This window comes from Dendropsophus ebraccatus, chromosome 13, assembly GCF_027789765.1.
Source record: "Dendropsophus ebraccatus isolate aDenEbr1 chromosome 13, aDenEbr1.pat, whole genome shotgun sequence".
NCBI classification, from domain to species: Eukaryota; Metazoa; Chordata; class Amphibia; order Anura; family Hylidae; genus Dendropsophus; species Dendropsophus ebraccatus.
In genome coordinates this window covers 17,516,190-17,541,269 of record NC_091466.1, presented here as the reverse complement: position 1 = coordinate 17,541,269, position 25,080 = coordinate 17,516,190, and the positions used below count along the sequence as shown (strand labels likewise).

Below are 25,080 nucleotides of genomic sequence, written 5' to 3'. Positions count from 1 at the left end.
AAGTCCAAATTCGTTTTAAAATCTGTTTTTAACACAATGATGAGAAAAAATTAAAAAAATAAATATAATATATATATTTTTTTTCTTCTCATCATTGTATTAAAAAAACTAAACTAATTCTTTGCACTGTTAAAAAGGATACAATAATGAAAAGAACAGAAGAAAAAAAATGAACACCTATATTTTTATTTTCATCAGGGGATTTGAGCCAAAAAAAGACCTGCTGGTGCCCACTCGACAGATGATTTACCCATAGACCACAGCTCCAACACAAGCTAGGACATTCAACTATATCTGATTGCAGATCAGTCCTCTTGGCAAATAATGACTGACAGCTGTCATAGCAGGAGGCCAGACATCATTGATTATTCATGAAGAAGAGGGAGGAGGAAGGAGTGATGGTGTGCCAGAGTGCGGCACAAATGCTTAGCCACTCCACCGACACATTACCAAAAGGTACCATGCTCACTAGGGGACTGCCAGCTACAGCACAGAGTCAGCACCAATGGTAGGGCCCGGGTGCTGACAGATTCCCTTTAAAGATTATATGCAAATTGTATAATTATAAAGCCTTAACATTTTTTTTTCATATTGGTTGTTTAGTTGTGTGCTGACCCCAGTGATCTGTTCTTTTTCTGCAATGCCCCAACAAGAGAAATACGGTATTACACAGCAGTCATTAAAATTAAGAGTCCATGAAATGAAAGGGCATGCTAGATCATGCAGAGGACGGTGACTGTTATTGTTAAATAGAAGAAAGTGGATGGTCGAATAATTGTTAAAATAAATAATTTTTTTTTAAACGAAACAGCCATACCCATTCTGTCCATGTTGGCCATTACATTTGCTCAAATTGGTCACATATGATGGATGACATTAAGTGAAGGATGACAGATCTTTCTGGGAATATTCCAGCAATGTTCTGAGCATTTTTAACCAAAAGATTTTTGTGGATGAAGGATTTCTTAAAGGAAATACCATCATCCGGCTACCAGGCAAAAATTACAAAGATGGCCGACTTCTTTGTAGACAATAACAGTCTGCCATTATTCAGCTAAAACTAGCAATTTTCACCTAATAAGTGATGTTTTTGAAATCTTCTATTGTCATCAATAGTGTTGAGCAGACTTGCCAAACTTTTTGGGTTCGGCAAACCTGAGCTGTCAGCATTTGACTCCCGGCAGCTGGAGAAGTCGGATGTCCGTAGGGAGTCATCCTAACAAACATGGATATAGTCATAGGCCACAACTTTCTTGGCAGCCCTTGGGCAACCTACAATTTCTCCAATCACCAAATCTTGAGTTTTCTGGTTCGGAGAACATTGCTAAACCCAAAGAGTTTAGCACGTTCGCTTTACACTAGAAAACAACTTTCTTCTGAGACTCCACTAACAGATGACAATGGTGGAGATAGGGGTCAGGCGTGGTGGAATTTCACTGGCTGATCCACTTGTTCTATAAAAGATATGCCACCATCAGAGCTGTCTGGATGTGACTTATCCCTTCCCTCTTTATAAAGAACACCGGAACGATGATGTATATGGGGAGAATAGGAGAGATAAGTGTTGGCCGGCAGTTATTGAAGGTGTATGGCCATCTAAACAGATGGGAAGGGCGAGGGACTAAAGCTTAGATTTCCATACTGCAATATGTGGCAATAGGTGTTTCTAACTAGACAATTCTATATTCTATATTTTTTTCCTACTTTTGTCTGAAATTTGAGAATTAAAAGAGGTCTCTAATGTACAGAATTGCAAATACTCATTTCTAAAAAAAAAAAAAAAGGAAAATAATCTTAAAATATCCTGGATATTTAGTATGAAAACATAAAGTCATTTCAGAAGCCATATCAGTTTATGAGGAACCTTTTTACACACCACCATGCCCCGCGAGGGATTATAATAGATCTTTTTGGAAATCGTGCAAAGGATTAAAGGCTCCACGGACGTAATAACAGCCAGTAAAACCCTGTAAATTATAATGGAGAGTAATACGGCTTCCTCTGAGACGGATCAAATTCTACATTTTTGAAAATGTGTGAAAGATATTATTATTGCGTTCATTCGGCGAGCAAGTAAAAAATATATAAATCTGTCAGACTTTGGGTGTTTGGACTAATTTTAGAGGCGCCGGGTAAGAGATTCTCTGGTACATATTATTGTCGCAATCATTTATAATATTTATTGGGTTTTAAAAATATTTTTCCTTCTTTTTTTTCTTGAATGTCTACCAGTTTGGTTATATCTGTATTACTGTGTGAGGCCTCTCTCTTTATAGCTGCTTTTTATTAGACCACTAACAATATTAATCAAATTTGTAATTGAGGAAATTAAGCAGAATTTGTTTTTGCATTGCTTATATTTAAGAGCATTAAAGAAAATATGACTTGTTCTTTCTTAAATGTAAGGCTAGGTTCACACTATGTAAACAACGGCCGTTACTATCAAATATGGCTGCTGTTTTTACATAGTGTGAACCCAGCCTAAAATAGTAACCAATTGATAAACAACAAACAATTGAAGAGATTATATTTCAATAAGAACCCATAGGGCAAACTCCAGAACACTAGAAATCCATAAAGGCTTACTTAACAAATCAAGGCTACAGGCCCATAGTAGAGAGCAAGGGCCTGGAAAAGTACACTGTCCCTAACCTAGTATATATCCTGAAAAGAGCAGCCCAATGCACCCATGTCTGGACAAGGCCTACAATAGCCCTTCACATAAATTGCAGTAAAGAGGGATTTTCATCTTGATAAGTTATGCCCTTTCCACAGAATCTATGGGATATGGCATAACTAAGCGGGCTCCACTGATCAAACCCCCTGTGATCTCGAGAATAGGGACATCATTTATGCTCTACAAAACCTCTAAATATATCCAAAAGCTCCATGCGTCTATCTCCGCTGGCTCCATAGAGTATGAATGAAATAGCAGCGCCCATGTGCAGCCTTCAGCTCTGTCCAGTGAGGATTTTGGAATCCTTGTACTCAAGATCTCTTAGTTATGCCAACATGGTAATACCCCATTAAATTCCCAGACGTGTTTCTAAACTAAGCTTCTTCAGGGGTAAATCAAGGTTATCAGGGTGATTTTATGCACTCTTAGAAAGTACATTGTTTTATCTAGAATTAAATCCATGTAAAAAGACCTCATAGACCATAGTTGTCAAACTGCAGCCATCCAGCTGTTGCAAAACCAAAATTCCCATTGTGGCTGAACAGCTAAGGTTTTGGCTGTCCAGGCATGATGGGAATTGTAGTTTTGCAACAACTAGAGAGCCGCCTGTCCTAGACTACAGGTTAGTACTCTGCCGGAGATAATGAAAAGCTGAAATGCTTGGACAGTCTAAACAGTGGTTTAGGCTGTTTGAAAGTCTGGTAGATCTTTAGATTGTCTACTTTAAGTTAGCACCATGGATTATTTATATGCCAAAAATATTTGCTGTGTATAGCGCATACAACTTTTACTAAAGTCCCACCCACTTTCCAGGAAACCCCACCCCTTGTGGAGTGAGGTGCTAGTGTAGGTGTAGACTACTTGTTTAATCTTGTTTTCTGCAAACAGTCTGCTCAGCCAGTCACTGACTGAGACGGTGCAGCACAGCGACCAGTGATTGGCTGAGCGGGGTGTCATTCTAGTTTCAATCAGGAAGTGGAGATGGACATCAGGGGAGCGTGGACAGGTAAGTATTGATGAGCAAACTTGTTGAACTGCACCAAAACAGCTTAATGTCTGCAATTATTTCACTGTTAGCACAGTCCTTTAAGATTCTGTGTTTTTTTTGTGTTAGAATTGCACCCTTTGCACTGTTAAAGGGTTATTCAGGTTTAAAAAAACATGGCTGCTTTCTTAAAGAAACATCAGCACTTTTGTCCTTTGCTTGAGTATGGGTTTTACAGCTCAGTGAATAGAGCTGAATTGTAATACCACACATAACCTAAGGACAGGGGTGGAGCTGCTTTTACAACAGCAAAAAAAAAAGGTAGCCTTTTTTTATTTTTTTTTAATTATCCTGGATTTCCTAATCCTAATCCAGGATAACCCCTTTAAATGATAAAAATACCTTCCCAAAGTTATTAAAAAATTTTTTTAGCTACTTTGGAGTAAAGATTTCCAATGTTGTAGAGCAGCACTGGGATATCATCCTTAACAATGTGCCGTCGTAGCCCATATCTGAAAAACAGAGCAGGGATTTATCATGCTATTATATTTTATTGGACTATTTTATTGGAATATTCTCACCCTGTGGTACATCTGAATATCTTTTATTGAAATCTATGTCCAGGTTTGTCTATTATTAATGCGGTTTACTTTGCCAATAGAGTTACAGAGCACTAGTACACCTTGGGAGAGTTCACTGGAAAAGCCTTGGCATCAACTACAAAGACGAAACCTTTATAAATAGGTCACTGCGCAGCTGGCACTGATGTCAGACAGATAACAGACAGATATTATCCACAGGCAGATAAGACTCCAGCCGTATCTGTGCAAAGGGAAGAATGAACTGGGAAATATATACATATTTAGCCACTGAAAAATAAAGTATGCTATATACTGATATATAATATGATTAATGGACAATTGATAGGACAAAGTGTTAAAAATATTTTATAAATGTGGCTATAATTTTGCATGTGTGCATTGGTAGAGTAGTGTTTGCAGGAGCTAAGGCAAACAGGAGAAATAAATACAGACCAGCCCAATGTCTGGGAGTGAACTGTGGACATAATTTCTTCAAGTGTTCCACCCTTCATACTTCCAGGTGAGTGGAAATGAACTTATATAATCTGTTAGCCCTTAAAGGGAAACTAACAACAGAAGACCCTAACCTGATGTTATGTTTCCATAGGGCCGGGGATGCTGTAAATTAGGCAGCTTGGTGCACTGGGGGCGGGGCCACCACCTCCATTGCACCAATCCACTCCACCTCTCTGGCCCGCCCCTTTTCTCTTTGCGTTGACTTCACTCCAGCCGCTCATTACTGCAGAGCACTGGATGAATATTCATGAGGAGGGGGAGGGCCCAATGCACCAATCCATTTTGGTAATTTACATTTTAATTAAGCTGAAGATTTAAAGGGGTCAAGTATGAGATTGCAGAGGGGTATCTCTCTCTCTCTTGGTGACTCAGCTCTTTTGGTTTTGCAGCACTCTGCCCTTTCCGGCGACTCAATAGAGAATGTGCGCACCAACTAGCGCCTCGATTCCTAACTCTGGATAGGGGTATACATAAATTGGAAAAAACCCTTTAATGAAACCCAGGGACATGCTCGATCCCCTTACAATGTATTTGTGTTTCTAGGGGTCTAACTTTATTGCTTAAAGCGACTCTGTACCCACAATCTGACCCCCCCCCCCCACACCCCACACCCAAACCACTTGTACCTTCGGATAGCTGCTTTTAATCCAAGATCTGTCCTGGGTCCATTTGGCAGGTGATGCAGTTATTGTCCTAAAAACAGCTTTTTAACTTACAACCCCGTGCCCTATGGGTGTATCTGTGCCCTAACCTTGCACCACCCCCCCCTCTGTCCCTCCTCCCCACCCTCTTCATCATTAGGAATGCCACTGGAACATTCTCTCCATGCTGAACATTGCACAGGTCCCTAACGATCCAGCCCATGTGCCGGGCTGCCACAGGTGGTGAATAGGAGGCAATCTGCCTGGAGCATTCCTAATGATGAGGAGGGCGGGGAGGAGGGACGGAGAGGGTGTGCCAGCCTAATGCATACACAATCTAGGCCACTCCCGTAGGGCACAGGGCTGCCAGTTTAAGAGTAAACTTTTAGCACAATAACTGCATCACCTACCGAACGGACCACAGGACAGATCTTGGATTAAAAGCAGCTATCCGAAGGTACAAGTGGTTTGGGGGGGGGGGGTCAGATTGTGGGTACAGAGTCGCTTTAAAGTATATCTGTCACCAAAAAAAAAAAAAAAAAACTTGACATGTCACAAAGACTGTTCAGCCCCCAACTAATTAGTAGAAAGCTCCTTTCCCCCCTCTGTGTCTATGAGGATTGGACAGTCCCATAGACTTACATTATAAATCCCTCTAGGTGACATGAAACAGAGGCAGGAGAGAACAGGCTAAGCATGGACTTCTCTCCGCTCTTTATACTGATTGGTCAGGGTCTGAGTGTTCATAAAACCTTTTGATAAGCCTCTACGACAGAGCCCATTTAAGACTGAGATTCTAGTAAGTTTAAGTAACAGATTTTTTAAAAAAAACTGTACTCTTTAAACTCCTCCCCTGAGCAGTAGTGGATTATAATAGGTCTTTTTTGGGCGGTAGCCAACTTATATTTTTAGTGGTGTATTGGCTTCATTTCTGCCATGATTTTAAAAAAAATCGCTGCTTTTTTACCACAATTTTGCACAGATTAAGGCATCATGATTTAAGACTTTTGGTCCGACGGCGTCTGCGCTCGATCGTGATGCCTGTGATACCGGGTGCATAGTTGCGCTCACGGGAATATGCGGTCAGGATATTCCAGGGAATTCCAGATCGATCCCCTGGAATATCCTGGCCGCATATTCCCAGGATCGCAACTATGCACCCGGGATCACAGGCATCACGATCGAGCGAACTGCTTTTGGACCAAAAGTCCGAAAGGTTCGCTCATCTTTAAATCATGATATTATCTATCCTGTACTATGAACACCACGCTAGTGCCACCATTGTTACAGTGGGGTGGGGGGGGCCCAGGCTTGGTAAACAGCCCGGGGCCTATGGTAAAGCTAATTCACCCCTGCCCCTGAGGAATTACAATGTTAAGCAAAGCAGGCTCTAAACACTCTACCCCTGAAGAGCTACATGATGCTAAACAAACCAATATGTATACCAGTTGTAGCTGTCCTGCAAACAAAAATCCTTAAATAATACTGGTTTGGGGCCCATAGCCTTATGTACACTTAATTTCCCACGGGGGAAGGCTAGCTGCTGTGATGGCGTCCAAGCACTCCACACAAAAAAAGATACTGTGCTCCCCTATCTCTATATCACACCCTCATAAAGAGTAGCAGTATGGAGGACATTATAGAGCTACACTGAGCAGTGTAAGCTGTCTCTCCTTGTGTCTAAGCCTCTCCTTCTACCCCCCTTTTCTCCACTCCTGTTTCCATATATATCTTGGTAAAAGAAGGTTATCTTTAAAATTAGACTCTAACCATAAACTATACTCGCTATTGTTGCATGTTCATCTCTTTTGAGATACATGAATAGTATATTTTCTATATACAAGTACTCCAATACTAATAATTGTTTATTTGACTACTTACATCAATCTATGAGAGTTACCTCATTGTTTTGCACACTTTTACCATTGTGACTAAAAACTATTTTTTTTTCCTATTGTGGTAAATGGAGTATGTGACTTTGTGATAAGTTGCTTAAAATAAAATCATTACCAGATGGGTATCCCCCAATAATTCTTTTTTATTTGACACATGGTTTCAAAATTTAATGAAGTAGCCATACAAAAATCCAATCTTTATATGGATGATTCTTTGGCTATTTATAAAACTTTTTGCTATAGTTCATTCCAATTTAGACACAGAAATTGGCTGCACGATCACACAGACACATTCATTGACTGTCACATGAATCTGGTGAACTTAACATGTGATTCGTGAATTCAAGATGTTACTTCAATGTCCAAGCTGCCAATGGCGCACAGATAGTTCTGGAAATTCTGCTTCCTCAGTTGGACATTATGATTTTCCCAAGGAACAGCCTGTAAAGTGTCCGGTCTTGTGGTGTATGGAGCGTCATTGGTGTTATAGTGCAGAAACACCAATTCTTCTACAAAGATGAAGGCATAGTCTCTTTGGAGAAAGAAAAAAAATTAGCTGATATGGTTGAAGCAGAGGTAACCAATTCATTCCTATTGAGGTCACGTGTTGTACCTGGGGCTCTATTCATAACAGTAAAGCCGGGACCCGATATGAAGATCCGCAGGGGGGGGGGGGGTCCGGAGGTCCGGAAAACCTGGAACAGGTAAAGTGCTTGAATCTTCACCTTGAAGATTCCTTTAAGAACATTATCTATGGCCCCCATACTAGCAAAAATTTACACAAAATGGGAAAAAGGATGACTTTTGGATTGACTGAATTCCTGACTTCATACGAAGCTTTGTGCTTCGGGGTGCATCCAGCTATGGGAATGAACGAAAAAATGCCATATAGTGTACGTAACTCTCCTCTCCCAAGCCCTTAGCTTGCCTTCGGCAGAGTATTCGGCAAATATATTATAAAATAAATTCCCCCAAGCCTCATCCAAAATCGCTCCGCTCACTAGATTTTCACTTTCTTATATGGATTTATTTCGAAACAGACCCAAAGAACTGGTGCTCACTTGACTTTATACGGCTCTTTAGGTTACGAGTCTAAGATCCATACAGGAAGCCCCAAACATGAAAAAGGTAGGCGACTCGAATAAAGTGGCCATTGAGTCTATACATAAAGGTCACCTTGTCCTGAATTTTTTTCCTTTTTTGGGTAGATATAGGTTTATTTAGTATTCGTAAAATCATACCTTTTCCGTCATCTATCCTTTAGTAAAATACTATTTCCTGGCGTTCCTTCTAACGTTCCCCTAACCTAACCTCAGAATGTTTTTGTTCTTAGTTTCTTATCAAAAACACTTCCCACCTGAACCTTATTTTTTATCATATCATCATACTTCTTATCATTAGGACTCTCCTTCCAAGAAGTGGAGACCCAGTAATTCACCCACACGGGTCTTAGCTATGCATATGACTTCCACTCTTCTTCACGACGCACTCCTTAAGAATGTCTGTATTTATTCCTATGGGGATCAGCTCTCACCAAGGATAATTAGCAAATCTATTAGATTAATCTGCTGTGGTGAGTAAGGATGACCAATGACAGCATATAAGGAATGATTAGTGATAGGGTTATCCTGTGTCTCATTTCTCTATGAACATTTCCATCAGCTTTCAGGTCATCTAAATTCCAGTCTTTCCCACACTTATTACGGTAAACACTAAAAAAACTGTTGGCTCGGACTCATATAGTCACTAACAGCAAACACCTGTTCCACATGAAGCTGTCGTATTGGCCAGGGGAAGCCAATGTGTAAAGATAATTCATAGACCCAGGCTCGGCACAGAAAAGAGAGTTCCGAGAGATCACGTGGTGTTATAGGAAATCTCCATAATGTTTAACTAGAAATAAAAAGTAAAGGCAAAACCAAACTCATATTGTCAGATTGTACCACTTCCAAGGCTCAATTAAAGGGATATTCCAGAAAAAATTTACTTTTCCCCTATCCACAGGATAAAGGAAAAATAGGAGATCACGGGGGAGTCCGACCCCTGAACCCCCGGCAATCTCCATATCAGAGCCCTCCGTCTCTGTTATAAATAAAGCCCTGGGTTGGCACGTGACCTGATCCATGCTGTGTACAGGCAGTCACCTGTCAATCAGCAGCTGGAGAGCAGGAGGACTGGAGCTGCACAAATTCTATTCTCCTGCATATTAGTAGAACGGCTAAACAGAATGATGTAAGTAATACACTAATCTGTTCAGCATTTCTGTCACTAGTTTATGCTGCCCTCATTTTAAGCAGCATAAACATAGTGACAGATTCTCTTTAAATTTATAAATATGATTCCAAAAAACGGTACCAGATCTCAGTCTAGAACATGGTGACCATCAATTTAAAACATACTGGATTATCCCATTTGGTTGGGACTGTGACAATTATTATAGATACAGTAATAGATCCAATCATACTGCATTGCTATAGTGAGAAAGCCACGTATATAGCAAGTAGAGGCATTATATATATATATATGTATATATATATATATATATATATATATAATGGTGCCTTGGATTACGAGCATATTTCGTTCCGGGACCGTGCTTGTAATCCAAATCCACGCTTAAATCAAAGAAAGTTTTCCAATGTGAAATCATTGAAATGCAGACAATTAGTTTCACACCCCAAAAATCATTTTTTTTCTGAATAACATATAAAACTAATGAAACAAACATTTAGAAACAGCTAAATATGTGATATTATAAGTTACTGTACAGTATAACAATCAGCATGTGGTGTATAATGTATAGTAAGTGCATAAACCTGAAAAAAAAACAGCAGCAGTTTTTACATACAGGATGGAGCTGCAGATCCCCATAATGCAGTAGCGTAGTATAATAGGCTAGAATAGCAGGGCTGCTGACAGTGGTCTGTGTGGTCACATGACCACAATTGGAAAGAGGTGTGTTCAGCATGGACCAATCAGGAAATGGGAATCACAGAGCTGTGCAGGAGGACAGTGACAGAAACTTCTCTATACAGCAGTGTGAGTGCAGGCACATTATAGCAGAAGTGTGTATAGCTGAGTGTGAGTGCAGGCACATTATAGTAGCACTGTGCATAGCTAAGTGTAAGTGCAGGCACATTATAGCAGCACTGTGTATAGCTGAGTGTAAGTGCAGGCACATTATAGCAGAAGTGTGTATAGCTGAGTGTGAGTGCAGGCACATTATAGCAGAAGTGTGTATAGCTGAGTGTGAGTGCAGGCACATTATAGTAGCACTGTGTATAGCTGAGTGTAAGTTCAGGCACAAAATATCAGGAATGGAAAAGGATGGGAAACCCAGGGCTGACAGAGACTGCAGGGAGCATAAAGGAATGAGCAGGGCACATATGGGCACATACATGTAGCACTCTCTGTCCGGGAAGTGAGGGGTTACAGTTATGGAGAGATTACCTACACAGTCCTGTCCCCTGATGTAAGCCCCAGCCTGAAGTGGATCTGCCATGATTTGGAAGGTGAGGGAGACTTCCTGGGTCATAGTACAGTGCTGTAGACCCCGCTATGCAGACCATGCCCCTCCTCCACTCGCCCTCCCACACAGTACCCAGTACAGGGAGCTCTTAAACCAAAGCAATGCTCTTAAACCAAGTTACAATTTTGAAAAACTGTGAGCTCTGTATACGTATATATAATGAATATACAAACTATATTGGCCCCAGGACCACATCCACAAACTGATGTTAGATTGGTATATAGGTATACATTTGGTTTTAGGTGTCATTGTATTATACTATATTTTATACATTCCTAAAATAACCCTTTCTTCACAATTTCTCATCCAAACCTATATTATGCAATTCGTTTGTTAGCTCCAGCACAATTTTCCTTCCACCGACTGAAGCTACTATCCCTAATCAACCAGAAAACGGACAAACAAGATAGTACAGGGTCCAGTTTAGAGCGAAATTTAGCTAAAGATGAGTCAGCATGAAGCTGGGGTCAAACCACACAGTGTGAGTCACAGGGGAATACTGAGCTAGGAGGGAAAACAAGAAATGAAATGACCACAAGCCAGGTTCTCAGTCCTTTTTACATACACGGCCTAGATGCCTTAATAACCACTATACTTTCAGTAAATGTGGCAGGTATCAATTATTCGAGTAAATGTAAGAAACTATGTAATATATGTTATTAAAGAAAGATGTCAATTTCTCTTTTTATCAGGCTAATTTACTGAGACACATGGAGAGCTCCAGCGCTGGATTAACAGTTTACCCTGCTCAGTACTGCTTTATAATGTCCTCCATGCTATGTGTGCTATAGAGATATAAGGAAGCAGGATTCCATTTTCTGTAACATGTAATCTGCTTTGGTGTATTTAAAGGGAAACTATCAGCAGGTAAGAAGAATCTAGCTTGCTGATATTCTCCTAATGCACACGAGGTGCTGAGGAGGAGGGTAAGTTTTTACTTTCTTCCTCACTGCCGTTTACTGGATATTAGCAGTTTATTTTCTATGCTAATTAGGTTTTTTGGTGCACTGGGGAAGGACTACCACCCCAGTGCACTGATCTGCCCCCAGCTTGCCCACCCATCTTAATGTGGGGTGGCCAGGGACAGGTTTGTGCCCTGGGGGTATGGGGGTAGTCCCGCCCCCAGGGCACTAAAACGCTTAATTAGCATTAAAGATAAAATGCTAATATCACAGAAACAGCGCTGAGGATGAAAGTAAGAGGGAAAGTAAGAGTGCATATTAGCAGTGTCGGACTGGGGTACCTTGGGCCCACCAGGAAATTTTATTCTAAGGGCCCCCCCTACACATACTAGATATAACCAGCAACAAACCTTTCACATTACTATAGCGACTTTGCACGGAGCTGTATATGTGAACGGCGATGCTAGCTCACTGCTAGTAACTTGTCATTCACTCTATGCAAACAGCATAGGGTGTCACTTAAGTTTCTTGATATAATATATAATAAGATAAATATATAATAAGATGAAACCCCAGGTTACTATATAGAGGCAATGAATGACCAGGTGACAGGCGTGTGCAGCAGTGCTAGATTATATGTCATCTTGGAGCTGCTAAACAGGGAGGCCCAGCTCCTGATAAGGGGCCCACCAAGGGGTAGGGCCCACCGTGGGATTCCCCTGCTCCCCTTTGGGCCAGTCCGAGCCTGCATATTAGGGACACACCCAGGTTAGATGCTTCCCACCTGCCGATGATGATTATGTAACCCTTATCCATTCAATTACTCCATTCCGCAGATTATGAGGATACCATAATGATCACGTAATAATAAATATTATTGTTTTCCGTTTTTTAAGATCTGCTGCTGTTCAATAAACTGGCAATAATGTTTTGTACCCTAAAGAACACAGGAGCCCAGACAGCCGCACCCTCATCCATTTACTAGACAGTTCTAAGACCAAAGTTCAAGTTTTGCACAATTTTCCTCCTTCTTCTTCCATTCTATTTTTACCATACGTAGTAACAAAGGTTTGGACTATAACACAGAGTTTCCTTCTGGAGGCTGCAGACAACAGAAGTTTTCGTTTAATTGCTTGGACCACGAGGCGCCCTTAGTAAATGTGTGATTCTATTTAGAAGGTTTTACGAACAATTGCTATGGCGCTAGCGGGGGATACTTTGTTAATAGCTTGTCCAATAATCAGTTCATTAAAACACAATTTGCTACTGCTACTAGGATTATTTTTAGGACGGGCACTTAAATTTATACCCCCAAATATCACACTTTCTTATAAGAGCTTCCAATGCCATTCTCTCTACGCCTGTAAAGTCATGCTCCAGTTCTTGGTAAGGTTTGCTGCTTGTATGGATCATCCAAAACTATGGTATTTTATAGGATTCACATGTTACAAATTACAAAAAAATGCTTTTTCCTCCCAGTTAGTACTCTGCTGCAAAATATCTTAATAATAAGCACTATGCTTTCACCGCACTTTGCATAAATCAATAATAAAAGCAAATGCATGTCTTGTAATATATCTTATCAGTCTTGTAATATATCTTATCAGAGAAAATGTTCTCATTATGCACTTATCTGTTTTTTTCTTGTCCCTCCCCAACTTAATTCATCATTCCCTCTACAAAAACTACTTCCCAATCAAAAAAATCAAAAAATCCTTCCCAAGATTGATCAGCTTGATGAAGTATAAGCCTACAGCTGTCCATAGAAGTCTATTGAGAAGAATGGGGAGTGGTTAGCGACAGAGAGAGAGACAAGGAGAGCAGCTTGTAGTCAGTGTTATGTCAGCTCAGGGCTTGAAACACAGCATAGGCTGCTCAGTACTGTTCTATAATGTCCTTCATGCTGCTGCTTCTTAGGGTGTTGTACAGACATGGAGAAGGATTCTGCTTTGGAAATTCATCTCATAATAAGCTGATCATAGGATTTCCTGTAGCATCTTGTAATAAGTGTTATATGTCACCTCAGTGCTTGAAACACAGTATAGACTGCTTAGTACTGTTCTATAATGTCCTTCATGCTGCTGCTTCTGTGAGTGTGCTGTACAGACATGGAGAAGGATTCTGCTTTGGACATTCATCTCATGAAAAGGTGATCATAGGATTTCTTTCAGCAGCTTGTAGTGAGTGTTATATGTGATCTAATTGCTTGAAACACAGTATAGACTGCTCAATATTGTTCTATAATGTCCGTCATGCTGCTGCTTCTTAGGGTGTTGTACAGACATGGAGAAGGATTCTGCTTTGGACATTCATCTCATAATAAGCTGATCATAGGATTTCCTGTAGCAGCTTGTAGTGAGTGTTATATGTCACCTCAGTGCTTGAAGCACAGTATAGACTGCTCAGTACTGTTCTATAGTGTCCTTCATGCTGCTGTTTCTGAGGGTGTGCTGTACAGACATGCAGGAGTATTCTGCTTTGGGGATTTATCTCATAATAAGCTCCTCATCACAACCACCACCCCAGTAATCAGTTGTGATCAGTAAGATAAAGTGGAAGCAAGTGTAAATTAGTATACAGCGGAAATAGTGTCCATGCACATATATGTGACCATTAAACCCATCAATTATTTATTTCAGAAGCCTGCAGATTGGACGGCATTGGACAGATAAGTATGGCTATAAGCATGCTTTGGGGACAGGTCACGACTCTCATCTGGTTCAGCGCTGTATATTTAAACACACAATGTTTCCTGTTTGGCGATAACATGTAGCAGTAAATATATCCGTGATAAAGAAGACTTCAGAACATGTTCACACCCTGCTTTATCATGGGCCTGTACCTGAGTAGTAGCAAACAGCTTTGATATCTGATCCAGGATCACATGTATTACTCGTGTGAAGGTGCTCTACATATCTACTTACAAGGATTCTTAATGTTAAAGGGGTACTCTGGCAAAAAAATTCAAATAATCTAGTGCCAGAAAGTTATATAGATTTATAATTTACTTGTATTTAAAAATGTAAAGTTTTCCAGTACTTACCAGCTACTGTATGTCCTGCAGGAAGTGGTGTATCATTTCTAGTCTCTGCTGCCACCTCTGTCCATATCAGGTACTGTCCAGATCAGGAGAGGTTTACAATGTGGATTTGCTACTGCTCCGGACAGTTCCTGTTACAGGCAGAGGTGGCAGCAGAGAGCACTGTGTCAGACTGAAGAATACACCACTTCCTGCACTGGAAGACTGGAGATTTTTAAATAGAAGTAATTTCGAAATCTGTATAACTTTTCGGCACCAGTTAATTTTTAAGATTTTTTTTTTTGTTAGAGTATCCCTTTAATGAGTGATCATAAATGCACTGTAAAGAAGTGTTACCCTTGCATACTTTGATGCAGAAATCGATGCGGTTTCCATATCAAAATCCACACAGAACAGGAATCTTTAGTCAATCTGGGCCACTTGTGCCTCTATATTCCCTTATTATGCAATTACAGAATATTACAGTACGACTGTAGTAATGAAGAGCGATGACTGTACCCGTCAGAAACGCTATGTCTGCGGTTATCCTCGGATGACTGGTAAGGTTACACTGCGGGCCGGGGACACAATGTATTTAGGAGAATCAATAGGAAACCACCTGGCATTGTAGTAAGCTCTTCTCTCTGGCAGTATGCTGGTAGCTCTAGTGCTCTTCACCCTCCAATTTACAACCTCTTGTGGTAACACACAAACAATTCACGAAAAAAGAAAGTCATCTCATTACAATAGCTGAGAGGTCACGGCAATCGGGATCCCGGCATATGGTGTCCATATTGTCAGACTAAACAGTGACATGATGGGATCGGAATCACTTGTCAGGACACTGTGAAGGGAACAGATTTCACTCCGTCGCACTTGGAAAACAATTATTTATTTATTATTTTATTTATTTCATAGGAGGCCAATGTAATGTATTTCATAGGAGGCCGATGTAATATATAGTTCATAGGAGGCCAATGTAATATATAGTTCATAGGAGGCCAATGTAATGTATTTCATAGGAGGCCGATGTAATATATAGTTCATAGGAGGCCAATGTAATATATAGTTCATAGGAGGCCAATGTAATATATTTCATAAGAGGCCAATGTAATATATAGTTCATAGGAGGCCAATGTAATATATTTTATAGGAGGCCAATGTAATATATAGTTCATAGGAGGCCGATGTAATATATAGTTCATAGGAGGCCAATGTAATATATTTCATAGGAGGCCAATGTAATATATAGTTCATAGGAGGCCGATGTAATATATAGTTCATAGGAGGCCGATGTAATATATAGTTCATAGGAGGCCAATGTAATATATAGTTCATAGGAGGCCGATGTAATATATAGTTCATAGGAGGCCAATGTAATATATTTCATAGGAGGCCAATGTAATATATAGTTCATAGGAGGCCAAAGATAGATAGGAGATAGATGGAAGATAGATAGATAGATAGATAGATATATTTTTTACTTTTATTTTTTTTATAGAAGGCCAATGTACTATATAGTTCAAAGGAGGTCAACGTAATATATTTCATAGGAGGCCAATGTAATAAATAGTTCATAGGAGGCCACTACACTACACAACAGTATGGTATACTTACCTGTCTGCCTCAGCATAGACAGCACTATATTGGACTAGCACTATGGAGCAGAGCTAGGTGTGTATGATGTAGTAGAGCTGGGTGTGTATGATGTAGTAGAGCTGGGTCCATATGATGTAGCAAAGCTGGGTGTATATGATGTAGCAGAGCTGGGTGTATATTGTGCATGTTGCAGAGCTGTGTATGTCTGGGTATAATGTACTGTCATTGAGATTGTTAAAGTGGCTCAGTCATTTCATTGAATTTTGACCCCTTCACTCCATTGACCCTTCACTGCCTTAGACCACCAGTTTTATTAGCATTCATTTTTTTTCCCTTGCTTTCAGTTGTCTAAACCAGGGATGTGTCCTATAGTAAGGTGGATCGTCTAAAGTGAAAAATACTTACTTTTTTTTTAAAGGACTAGGAATAGAGAGATAACATGTTTGTACCAGTAAGGAAAATTGGCTACAATCACCCAACAGGTTTTTATTTACTATTAGATCAAACAATAGGGTCTAAAAAGATTGATATTGACAAATATGTCGATGTATTCATTAGAGATGAGCGGAACTTTCGGACTTTCAGTCCGAAAGCCGCTCACTCCATTACTATGCCTGCGCCACTACGCTCCCGGGAATCTGCGGGCAGGATCTTAAAGGGAATTCAAGATACATTCCCTGGAAATCCAGGGAATGTATCTTGAATTCCCTGGAAGACCCTGCCCGCATCTTCCTTCCATATACTATACCACTATAGTAATGGAACGAAGATGCCGTCGGACCAAAAGTCCGACGGTTCTCTCATCTCTAGTATTGATTGCTGTATGGAGAATATTATATTTCCAATTGGAAAGTAGATGCAGAAATAGATGCAGTTGATCAGTATCTAGCTCTGTAACCTCCTGTATAGCTACATAGCAACATAGTAACACAGTTAATAAAGTTGAAAGAAGACAAGAGTCCATCAGGTTCAACCTAGGGAAACCCGAATGTGTTGATCCAGGGAAGGCAAAAACCCCTATGAGGCAAATGACAATGGCCCCATCACAGGGTGAAAACTCCCCCCCGACTCCAATGGCGATCAGAATAATCCCTGGACCAGCGTCCTATCAAATGAAATCTAGTGCCCAGAAGTGCCTCCCTTGAATTTATTTAATAAATTAGCCATGAATTAGTATGGTATTAGAGATGGTATAATGCTCATAGAGAATGACTATGTAGCCTATCATTAGTATTCCTGCTCCATCAGGAATTCTCCTCCATGAAAGAACAAGCATGCAAATACCGAGAATGTAATAGGAATAATGTCTCCTTACTCAGCGACCATGCCAAATTAATGATTACAAGCATTTGCTGCGTTCAAGAGTCAATTTAGGCAATGTGCTCGACTAGGCAATGTCTGAGTCACAACACAGGCAGAGTGCCTAATATTACCTCTATATACAGTATGTGGTGGCTGGATGTATGGTAAGACGGTAAGGGCAGCTACAGGCTGGGATAGTCAGTCATCACTGCACCTTCTTACTACATATAAGACTCTATATTAACCAGGGATGGGGAACCTGCACTCCTCCAGCTGTTGCAAAACTACAGTTCCCATCATGCCCTTGGCTTTGGCTGTCCAGACATGATGGAAAGTGTAGTCTTGAAACAGCTGGAGAGCCACAGATTCCCCATCACTGCTCCGTATAGATGAAATCTTATATATATATATGACAATGCTCCCTATGTATCTTAGGTAAGTATACATCCAAATATGTTCCCATCTGGTGCCTGAGATACCCCCAAGATCCTAATGTGACCAGAAGAAGCGGGAAAGTGCTGCAAAACGGCTGTAGCCAGCATTTCTGTGGCCACTTTCCTTCTCTCCCTGTCCTGATGTGATGCCTAAGTAATGTACTGATCAAAAAAAATAAAAATAATTAAAAATAATGATTAAAAAAAAATATATAACCAAGGTTTGCGGGGTTTGCGTTCACTGACCGGCACAGTATTTTTTGGTTAGGGACTCAAGTGTATCACAGACCTGCACGTGGTACATGAGGCAATATGGTTTGATCAAATTATATACTAACTTCTGATGTTGGTTTTTAGTGCAGCTGATTGGCCTTTGTGTCCACTATGGGTGTGATGTGCAGCCATTTCTGGTACTATAATACTGCTCCTATATACAAGAATATAACTACTATAATACACGAACTGGAGAGAATGGAACGGCTGCATATCCCATCTATGGCTGATATTAATGCCGCTTGGCCTATATTAAAAATCAACACCAGAGTGTCTGTATATGAATTGATCAAGCCATATTTCCCCGTGTACCACCGCGCAGGTCCTCTGGTCCACACGGGCCCCTACACTAACTCCACACCATGTCGGTCAGCGGCCGCCACCCCCGCAAAGCCTACACGTGCAGGGAAGGGAGGCCATGGAATGGCCCTGTAACCCCAATGTCACAGGACCAGACCCAAAAAGCCCCACCAGACCCCGGCCAGCACCACCGGCGGGGAAGGCTGCCCCCAAACGACACAAGCAGTAGCGTAGCTTCCATAGAGGCAGGGAAGGTGGTTGCTATGGGGCCCATGGATGGAGGGGGCCCTGTGTCCTTTTGCTAAACCCCTTATGTACTGCAGTGTGTAAGTGACCCAGTGTTCTCCTACATGCTGCAACACAAAAAAGGGTTAATATAAGCTCAAGACAATTAGCTCTCTCATAACCTCTGACCTCTGAGCTCCTGCAGAAGTCAGGGGTTATCAGTGCAGGAGTAGCAAAGGAGAGAGCTAATTGTCTACTGCATTAACCCTTTGTTTGTGTTGCAGCATGTAAGAGAACTCTGGGTCACTTACACACTGCAGTAAATAAGGGGTTAAGCAAAAGGTAGTCTGCTCCTGCACCTATATATATATATATATATATATATATATATAACCATGAGGCTCCTAATATGCTGTTATAGTTATATACAGTGGATGGACAGAACAAGCAGACATTGGCTTTCTCCTCTGCCAGTCACTGCTGTGGCTGCACTCAGGATTCTGCCTCTGCCCACAAGAGAATTTTTTTTTTTGCCACATCACCGAGTTTATATATATATATATATATATATATATATATGGGAGGGGGGCCCCATACAGTTTTTTGCTATGGGGCCCCATGAATCCTAGCTACGCCCCTGGACACAAGTATGGATATGGTATTACACTTACCATTGCTGCTCTCACAGAATGGGGAAGACATAAGGTCCGGACATGTGAGCACAGGCATATCCAGCCATAGGTGTGAGGTGCAGCGCTCTTTTTCTTCCCTGAACCGTATTTTGTTTCTCTCTTTTCTCAGTGTTTTTGCACTCCTCCTGGCAACCCACCTGACCACAATTAGCAGGAGACACCTGAGTGCACATGGTTTTAATCCCTCCTGGCTTTTCCCATTCTGTTTGCAGCAGCTATGGTGAGTGCAATACCTCATCCAGACTTGTGCTGTTTGGGGGCGACCTTCTCTGCCGGCGGTGCTGGCCGGGTTCTGGTGTGGTGTTTTCAGGTCTGGTCCTGTGACATGGGGGTCGCAGGGCCGTCCCATGGCCCCCGTTCCCTGACTGTGCGCGCCTGCGGGGTTGGTAGTCACTGACCGGCGGTGTGGACTTAGTGAAGGGACCCATGTGTATCAGATACCTGCACGATGGTACATGGGGTAGTATGGCTTGATTAATTCATACACATACTGTAATTCTGATGTGTTTTTTATTTAGCCTAGGGGCACTAGTATCGGCCATAGGTGTGAGGTGCAGCGCTCTTTTTCTTCCCTGAACCATAACTACTATAATACTGCTCCTATATACAGGAATATAACTACTATAATACTGCTCCTATATACAGGAATATAACTACTATAATACTGCTCCTATATACAGGAATATAACTACTATACTACTGCCCCCTATATACAGGGATATAACTACTATAATACTGCCTCCTATATACAAGAATATAACTACTATAATACTGCTCCTATATACAGGAATATAACTACTATACTACTGCTCCTATATACAAGAATATAGGAGCAGTCATAAATCTGGCATGCTTCTGTATAACGTATCTGATGTATAATATTTTTTCTGTCTTCATTCTTTCCTGTAACCCTATATACTTCCCCCCCCCCCACCCCCATACACAAGTACGTCCATGATGGCCGTGCAGTTGTCCTCACAGAAATGCTTACCTTCAAGTCAGATATTTAGAACTGGAATTGGTGCATCAAAACTAGGCCATAGGAAACAACGCCATTACATAACCAGCCAATTCCCGAACCAATGAAGCCGCACAATAACAATTGCAGACGTCTGTTTTTTTGTGTGTCACTCGAGCATTCATCCATTTTCCGCAATGGGAAGAGTGATTGAATGGACCATCTGACATTCCTCCAGTGCTCCACTCTATTGTGTTTGCTCCGAGCACCACTGGATGCCATGACAAGCATCACCAGTCGCATTTTACCATCATATCCAGCAGTAGGAAGCTCCTAACCCTTGTGTCCCCCTGACATGAGTTCATGGGAATCCACTTGTCAAGAATTCTGATCCTTGTCGCCGTATCTCTATAGACATGAATGTCACTGTACTGTCCCTATGGGCTGATAGACAGGGCCGGCCTTAGGGTAAAAGGGTAAAAAAACCTTTTTTTGGTGCCCCCCTTTAAGGTAACATAAAGCTCCTTTAGCCTCCCATGCCTACAGACAACACCAATCACCCAACCCCCCCCCACCCGCTGCCATTCACACAACTACCACCCCCAGCTCCCCACACAACTAACACCCACAGCGCCCCAAACTACAGCCCCCACCCAACTAAAGCTACCCAAACAACTACCACCCCCAGCTCCTCACCTAGCTACAACCCCCAAACAACTACCACCCCCAGCCCACCACCCAACTACCACCCACAGCCCACCACCCAACTACCACCCCCAGCCCACCACCCAACTACCACCCCCAGCTCCCCACACAACTACAGCCCCCAGCCAACTACCACCCTCAGCCCCCAAAACAGCTACCACCTCAGCCCTTTAAACAACTACCACCCCTAGCTCCCCACCAACTACAGCCCCCCAAACAACTACCACCCCCAGCCCTCCCCCACACAACTACCAGCCCTCCCCCACACAACTACCACCTGCAGCTCTCCCCCACACAACTACCACCCCCAGCCCTCCCCCACACAACTACCACCCCCAGCCCTCCCCCCCACAACTACCACCCGCAGCTCTCCCCCACACAACTACCACCCCCAGCCCTCCCCCACACAACTACCACCCCCAGCCCTCCCCCCCACAACTACCACCCGCAGCTCTCCCCCACACAACTACCACCCCCAGCCCTCCCCCACACAACTACCACCCCCAGCCCTCCCCCACACAACTACCACCCCAGCCCTCCCCCACACAACTACCACCCGCAGCTCTCCCCCACACAACTACCACCCGCAGCTCTCCCCCACACAACTACCACCCCCAGCTCTCCCCCACACAACTACCACCCCCAGCTCTCCCACACACAACTACCACCCCCAGCTCTCCCACACACAACTACCACCCCCAGCCCTCCTCCAAACAACTATCACCCCCAGCCAGGGCCGGCTCCAGCTTTTTGTGGGCCCTTGGGCGACAGAGCCTCGGCGGGCCCCTTTGAGGAGCAAATCATGGAGAGACAGGCGAGGAAAGATTTGCAGCAGAAGAAACATGCGGCTGCTGCATATCTTTCTCCTCCTGTATCTCCTGATCTCTGTAGTAGTCAGGACTCTGGAGGAATCAGACCCAGTCACAGGATTATATATATATATCATGCTGGTGCTGCTAGTTCTCTAGTATACAGCTCCTTCTGTGTGTGTTTGTGTGTGTGTGTGTGTATATACATACACACACACAGAGCAGGAGCTGTATACTAGAGAACTAGCAGCACCAGCATTATATATATATATATATATATATATATATATATATTTTTATATATATATATATATATTTTTATATATATATATATATATATATATATTTTTTTTTTATATATATATATATATATATATATTTTTATATATATATATATATTTTTATATATATATATATATATATATATATATATTTTTATATATATATATATATATATATATATATATATATATATATATATTTATAATATGAACATGGTGAGACCTCTAGTTCTCCTATATTCAGGCCCTGCAGTGATATACAGTGTGTGTGTGTATATATATATATATATATACACACACACTGTATATCACTGCAGGGCCTGAATATAGGAGAACTAGAGGTCTCACCATGTTCATATGATAGATAGGAGATAGGGAAATAGATAGATAGATAGGAGATAGGGAAATAGATAGATAGATAGGAGATACAGATATCTAGTTGTTTTCTGTATAGAGATCCTGCTGTAATATATATATATATATATATATATATATATCCTGCTGTAATAGATTATATATATATATATATATATATATATATATATATATATATATCCTGCTGTAATAGATATAGATATATTACAGCAGGACCTCTATACACAAAACAAGTAGAAGAACCAGCACATACAGGACACTTAGTTTGCAGAGCCTACCTGCTGCCCTCAGGTCATGTGTCCGATCACATGACCCGTGACATCATCAAAGGTCCTTCAGACTCAAAGGTCCTCTTTCCTACTCGGCTGTAGGGAAGATTTGTGATGGAAGACAGGTGCTCGGGGGCCCCAGTATGGATCGGCGGGCCCCTAACTGTCACATGCGGCCTCTAGGGGCCCAGTCCTCTTTGTTACTACACTTTTTTTTCTTTTTTACTAACAAAAAAAATGTAGTAACAAACGGGAGTGGGCCCCTAGAGGAGCTGGGGGCCCCGGCATTTGCCCTACTTAGCCGGGTGCTGACGCCGGCCCTGCCCCCAGCCCCCAAACAACTATCACCCCAACCCTTCCCCACACACACAACTATCACCCCCAGTCCTCCCCCCACCACAAACACACAACTATTACCCTCTTCTGCCAGAGCCCAGGAGGAGGGCGGGGGGGAGAGCCGCCAGCTGGCCGGGGGTGAGGCGCCCTGTGCAAGCGCACAGGTCGTACACCCCAAAGGCCGGCCCTGCTGATAGATTTCACATATTATCAGCCTTTCTACTTCATATTGATCTACGAATGTATGGATAACATCAAATCAGTTTCCTGAAGGTCCCCATACACATAGTCAAATCCAATGACTTCAGCAGGACTATCTTAGTGTATAGGGGTCTCCCTATTCTACCTCGGCAGCTGATGTTGTAGGATAGAAGGGTCAGACATGTTAGATTTCAACTCCCTGTATACTATACATCTGAGGGGCCTGCCCAGGGGCGTAGCTAGGATTCATGGGGCCTCATACGGCCTCCCTTCTCCCATACTCACCCAGCTCGGTGCAGTCCCCCAGCATTATTTCGTTCTTCAAGCTCCCCAGCACATGAGTGATGTCAATCATGCTTCGGTGAACCATGAAGACGAACGCCAGTGCACTACACCAAGCCAGGTGAGTATTAGTCTTGCTGGTCTGGGGAGGATAACATGAAGGCCATGCTTCACACACACACAGACACGCCGCACAGGCCCCGTAGCAGTTGCATGGTCTGCCACAATGGTAGCTACGGCACTGCCCCTGCCGGTGCCCTGTACTGTCAAGGGGCAAGAACCCCTGAAACAGCTGTCTAGCTGTAACTCTTCCTTGTGAAGGAGATTCTGGTTTGACTCCTAATGCCCAGTCATGTTTTTAGGCTCTGTAAAAAGACAATTACTAGGAGGCAATAGAAAAACCCAGAGAGAGCGCCCCTTCTGGAGGAAACCTAGTTTTTTTGGTCTGATATATTTCTATGGTTGTAAACACTCCCATTAGGTATAGACATATACCCCAGGTATATACCTGGGGATGCAGCATTGTTGTCCTCACTGGATCTTATTTATATAGCCAGAACTGTAAGAGAAGAATTTTTATTGTATAAGATTACTGGTATAACCGACACTTACCCGGCTGACGTCCTTATCTGACATGTCAGGTACTGATACTGTATCCTAGATGTATACCACAAACAAATACATACCTGGCCATGTTCCTGTTCCAATAGGATATCATCTATATCCAAACCTAGCCTCTGTATATAGGATTCTATGTGCATCTTAAATGTCCCCTTTAAATAAAATAAATTGGTTAGGGTAGTATTCTGGGATGTTTATACTTTGGATAGGTCATCAATATCAGATCATGAGGCTTCTGACATTGCAGCCAATCAGCAGTTCTCAAACCTTTTCATTACTTACCGGGCACAGCACAGCGCCATACATACTGTAGAGGCCATATCTGGTATTGCAGCCTGGATCCCCACCAATCTTATAATAATGGCCTTTCCTATAGAAATATAGGTCCCAATATAAGATAATGAGAAATATTGACTCAATTGTTTGTCCCTTAGACTGATGCCGATTGACAACTACTACATTTCACCCAGATTTATGGGAGATGTATAAGTCCCTATGGATTGAGCCCACTTAAAGGGTTTTTTAAGGATTTTCCTTATTGCAGCCTATCCTATCTGTATCTGTTCTGTTTGCCAGAGCCACAGCCTCTCATTTACAGCAAAATTATATGAAAGGAGACAGTTCTGTACACTGCCTAGTGGCCATGTTGGGTAACTGCAGCTCAACTTCCATT

General features: G+C 42.0%; 1 protein-coding gene across 1 annotated transcript in view; it reads right to left on the bottom strand.

The window, feature by feature from the left end:
* Positions 1–7,443: 7,443 nt before the first annotated feature.
* Positions 7,444–25,080, bottom strand: part of FSIP1 (fibrous sheath interacting protein 1) — a 197,749-nt gene continuing 180,112 nt past the window's right edge. The window contains exon 11 of the mRNA XM_069950472.1: positions 7,444–7,827. Coding sequence (XP_069806573.1) covers positions 7,780–7,827 — 48 coding nt within the window. The 3' untranslated portion in view covers positions 7,444–7,779. The remainder of the gene's footprint in view (positions 7,828–25,080) is intronic.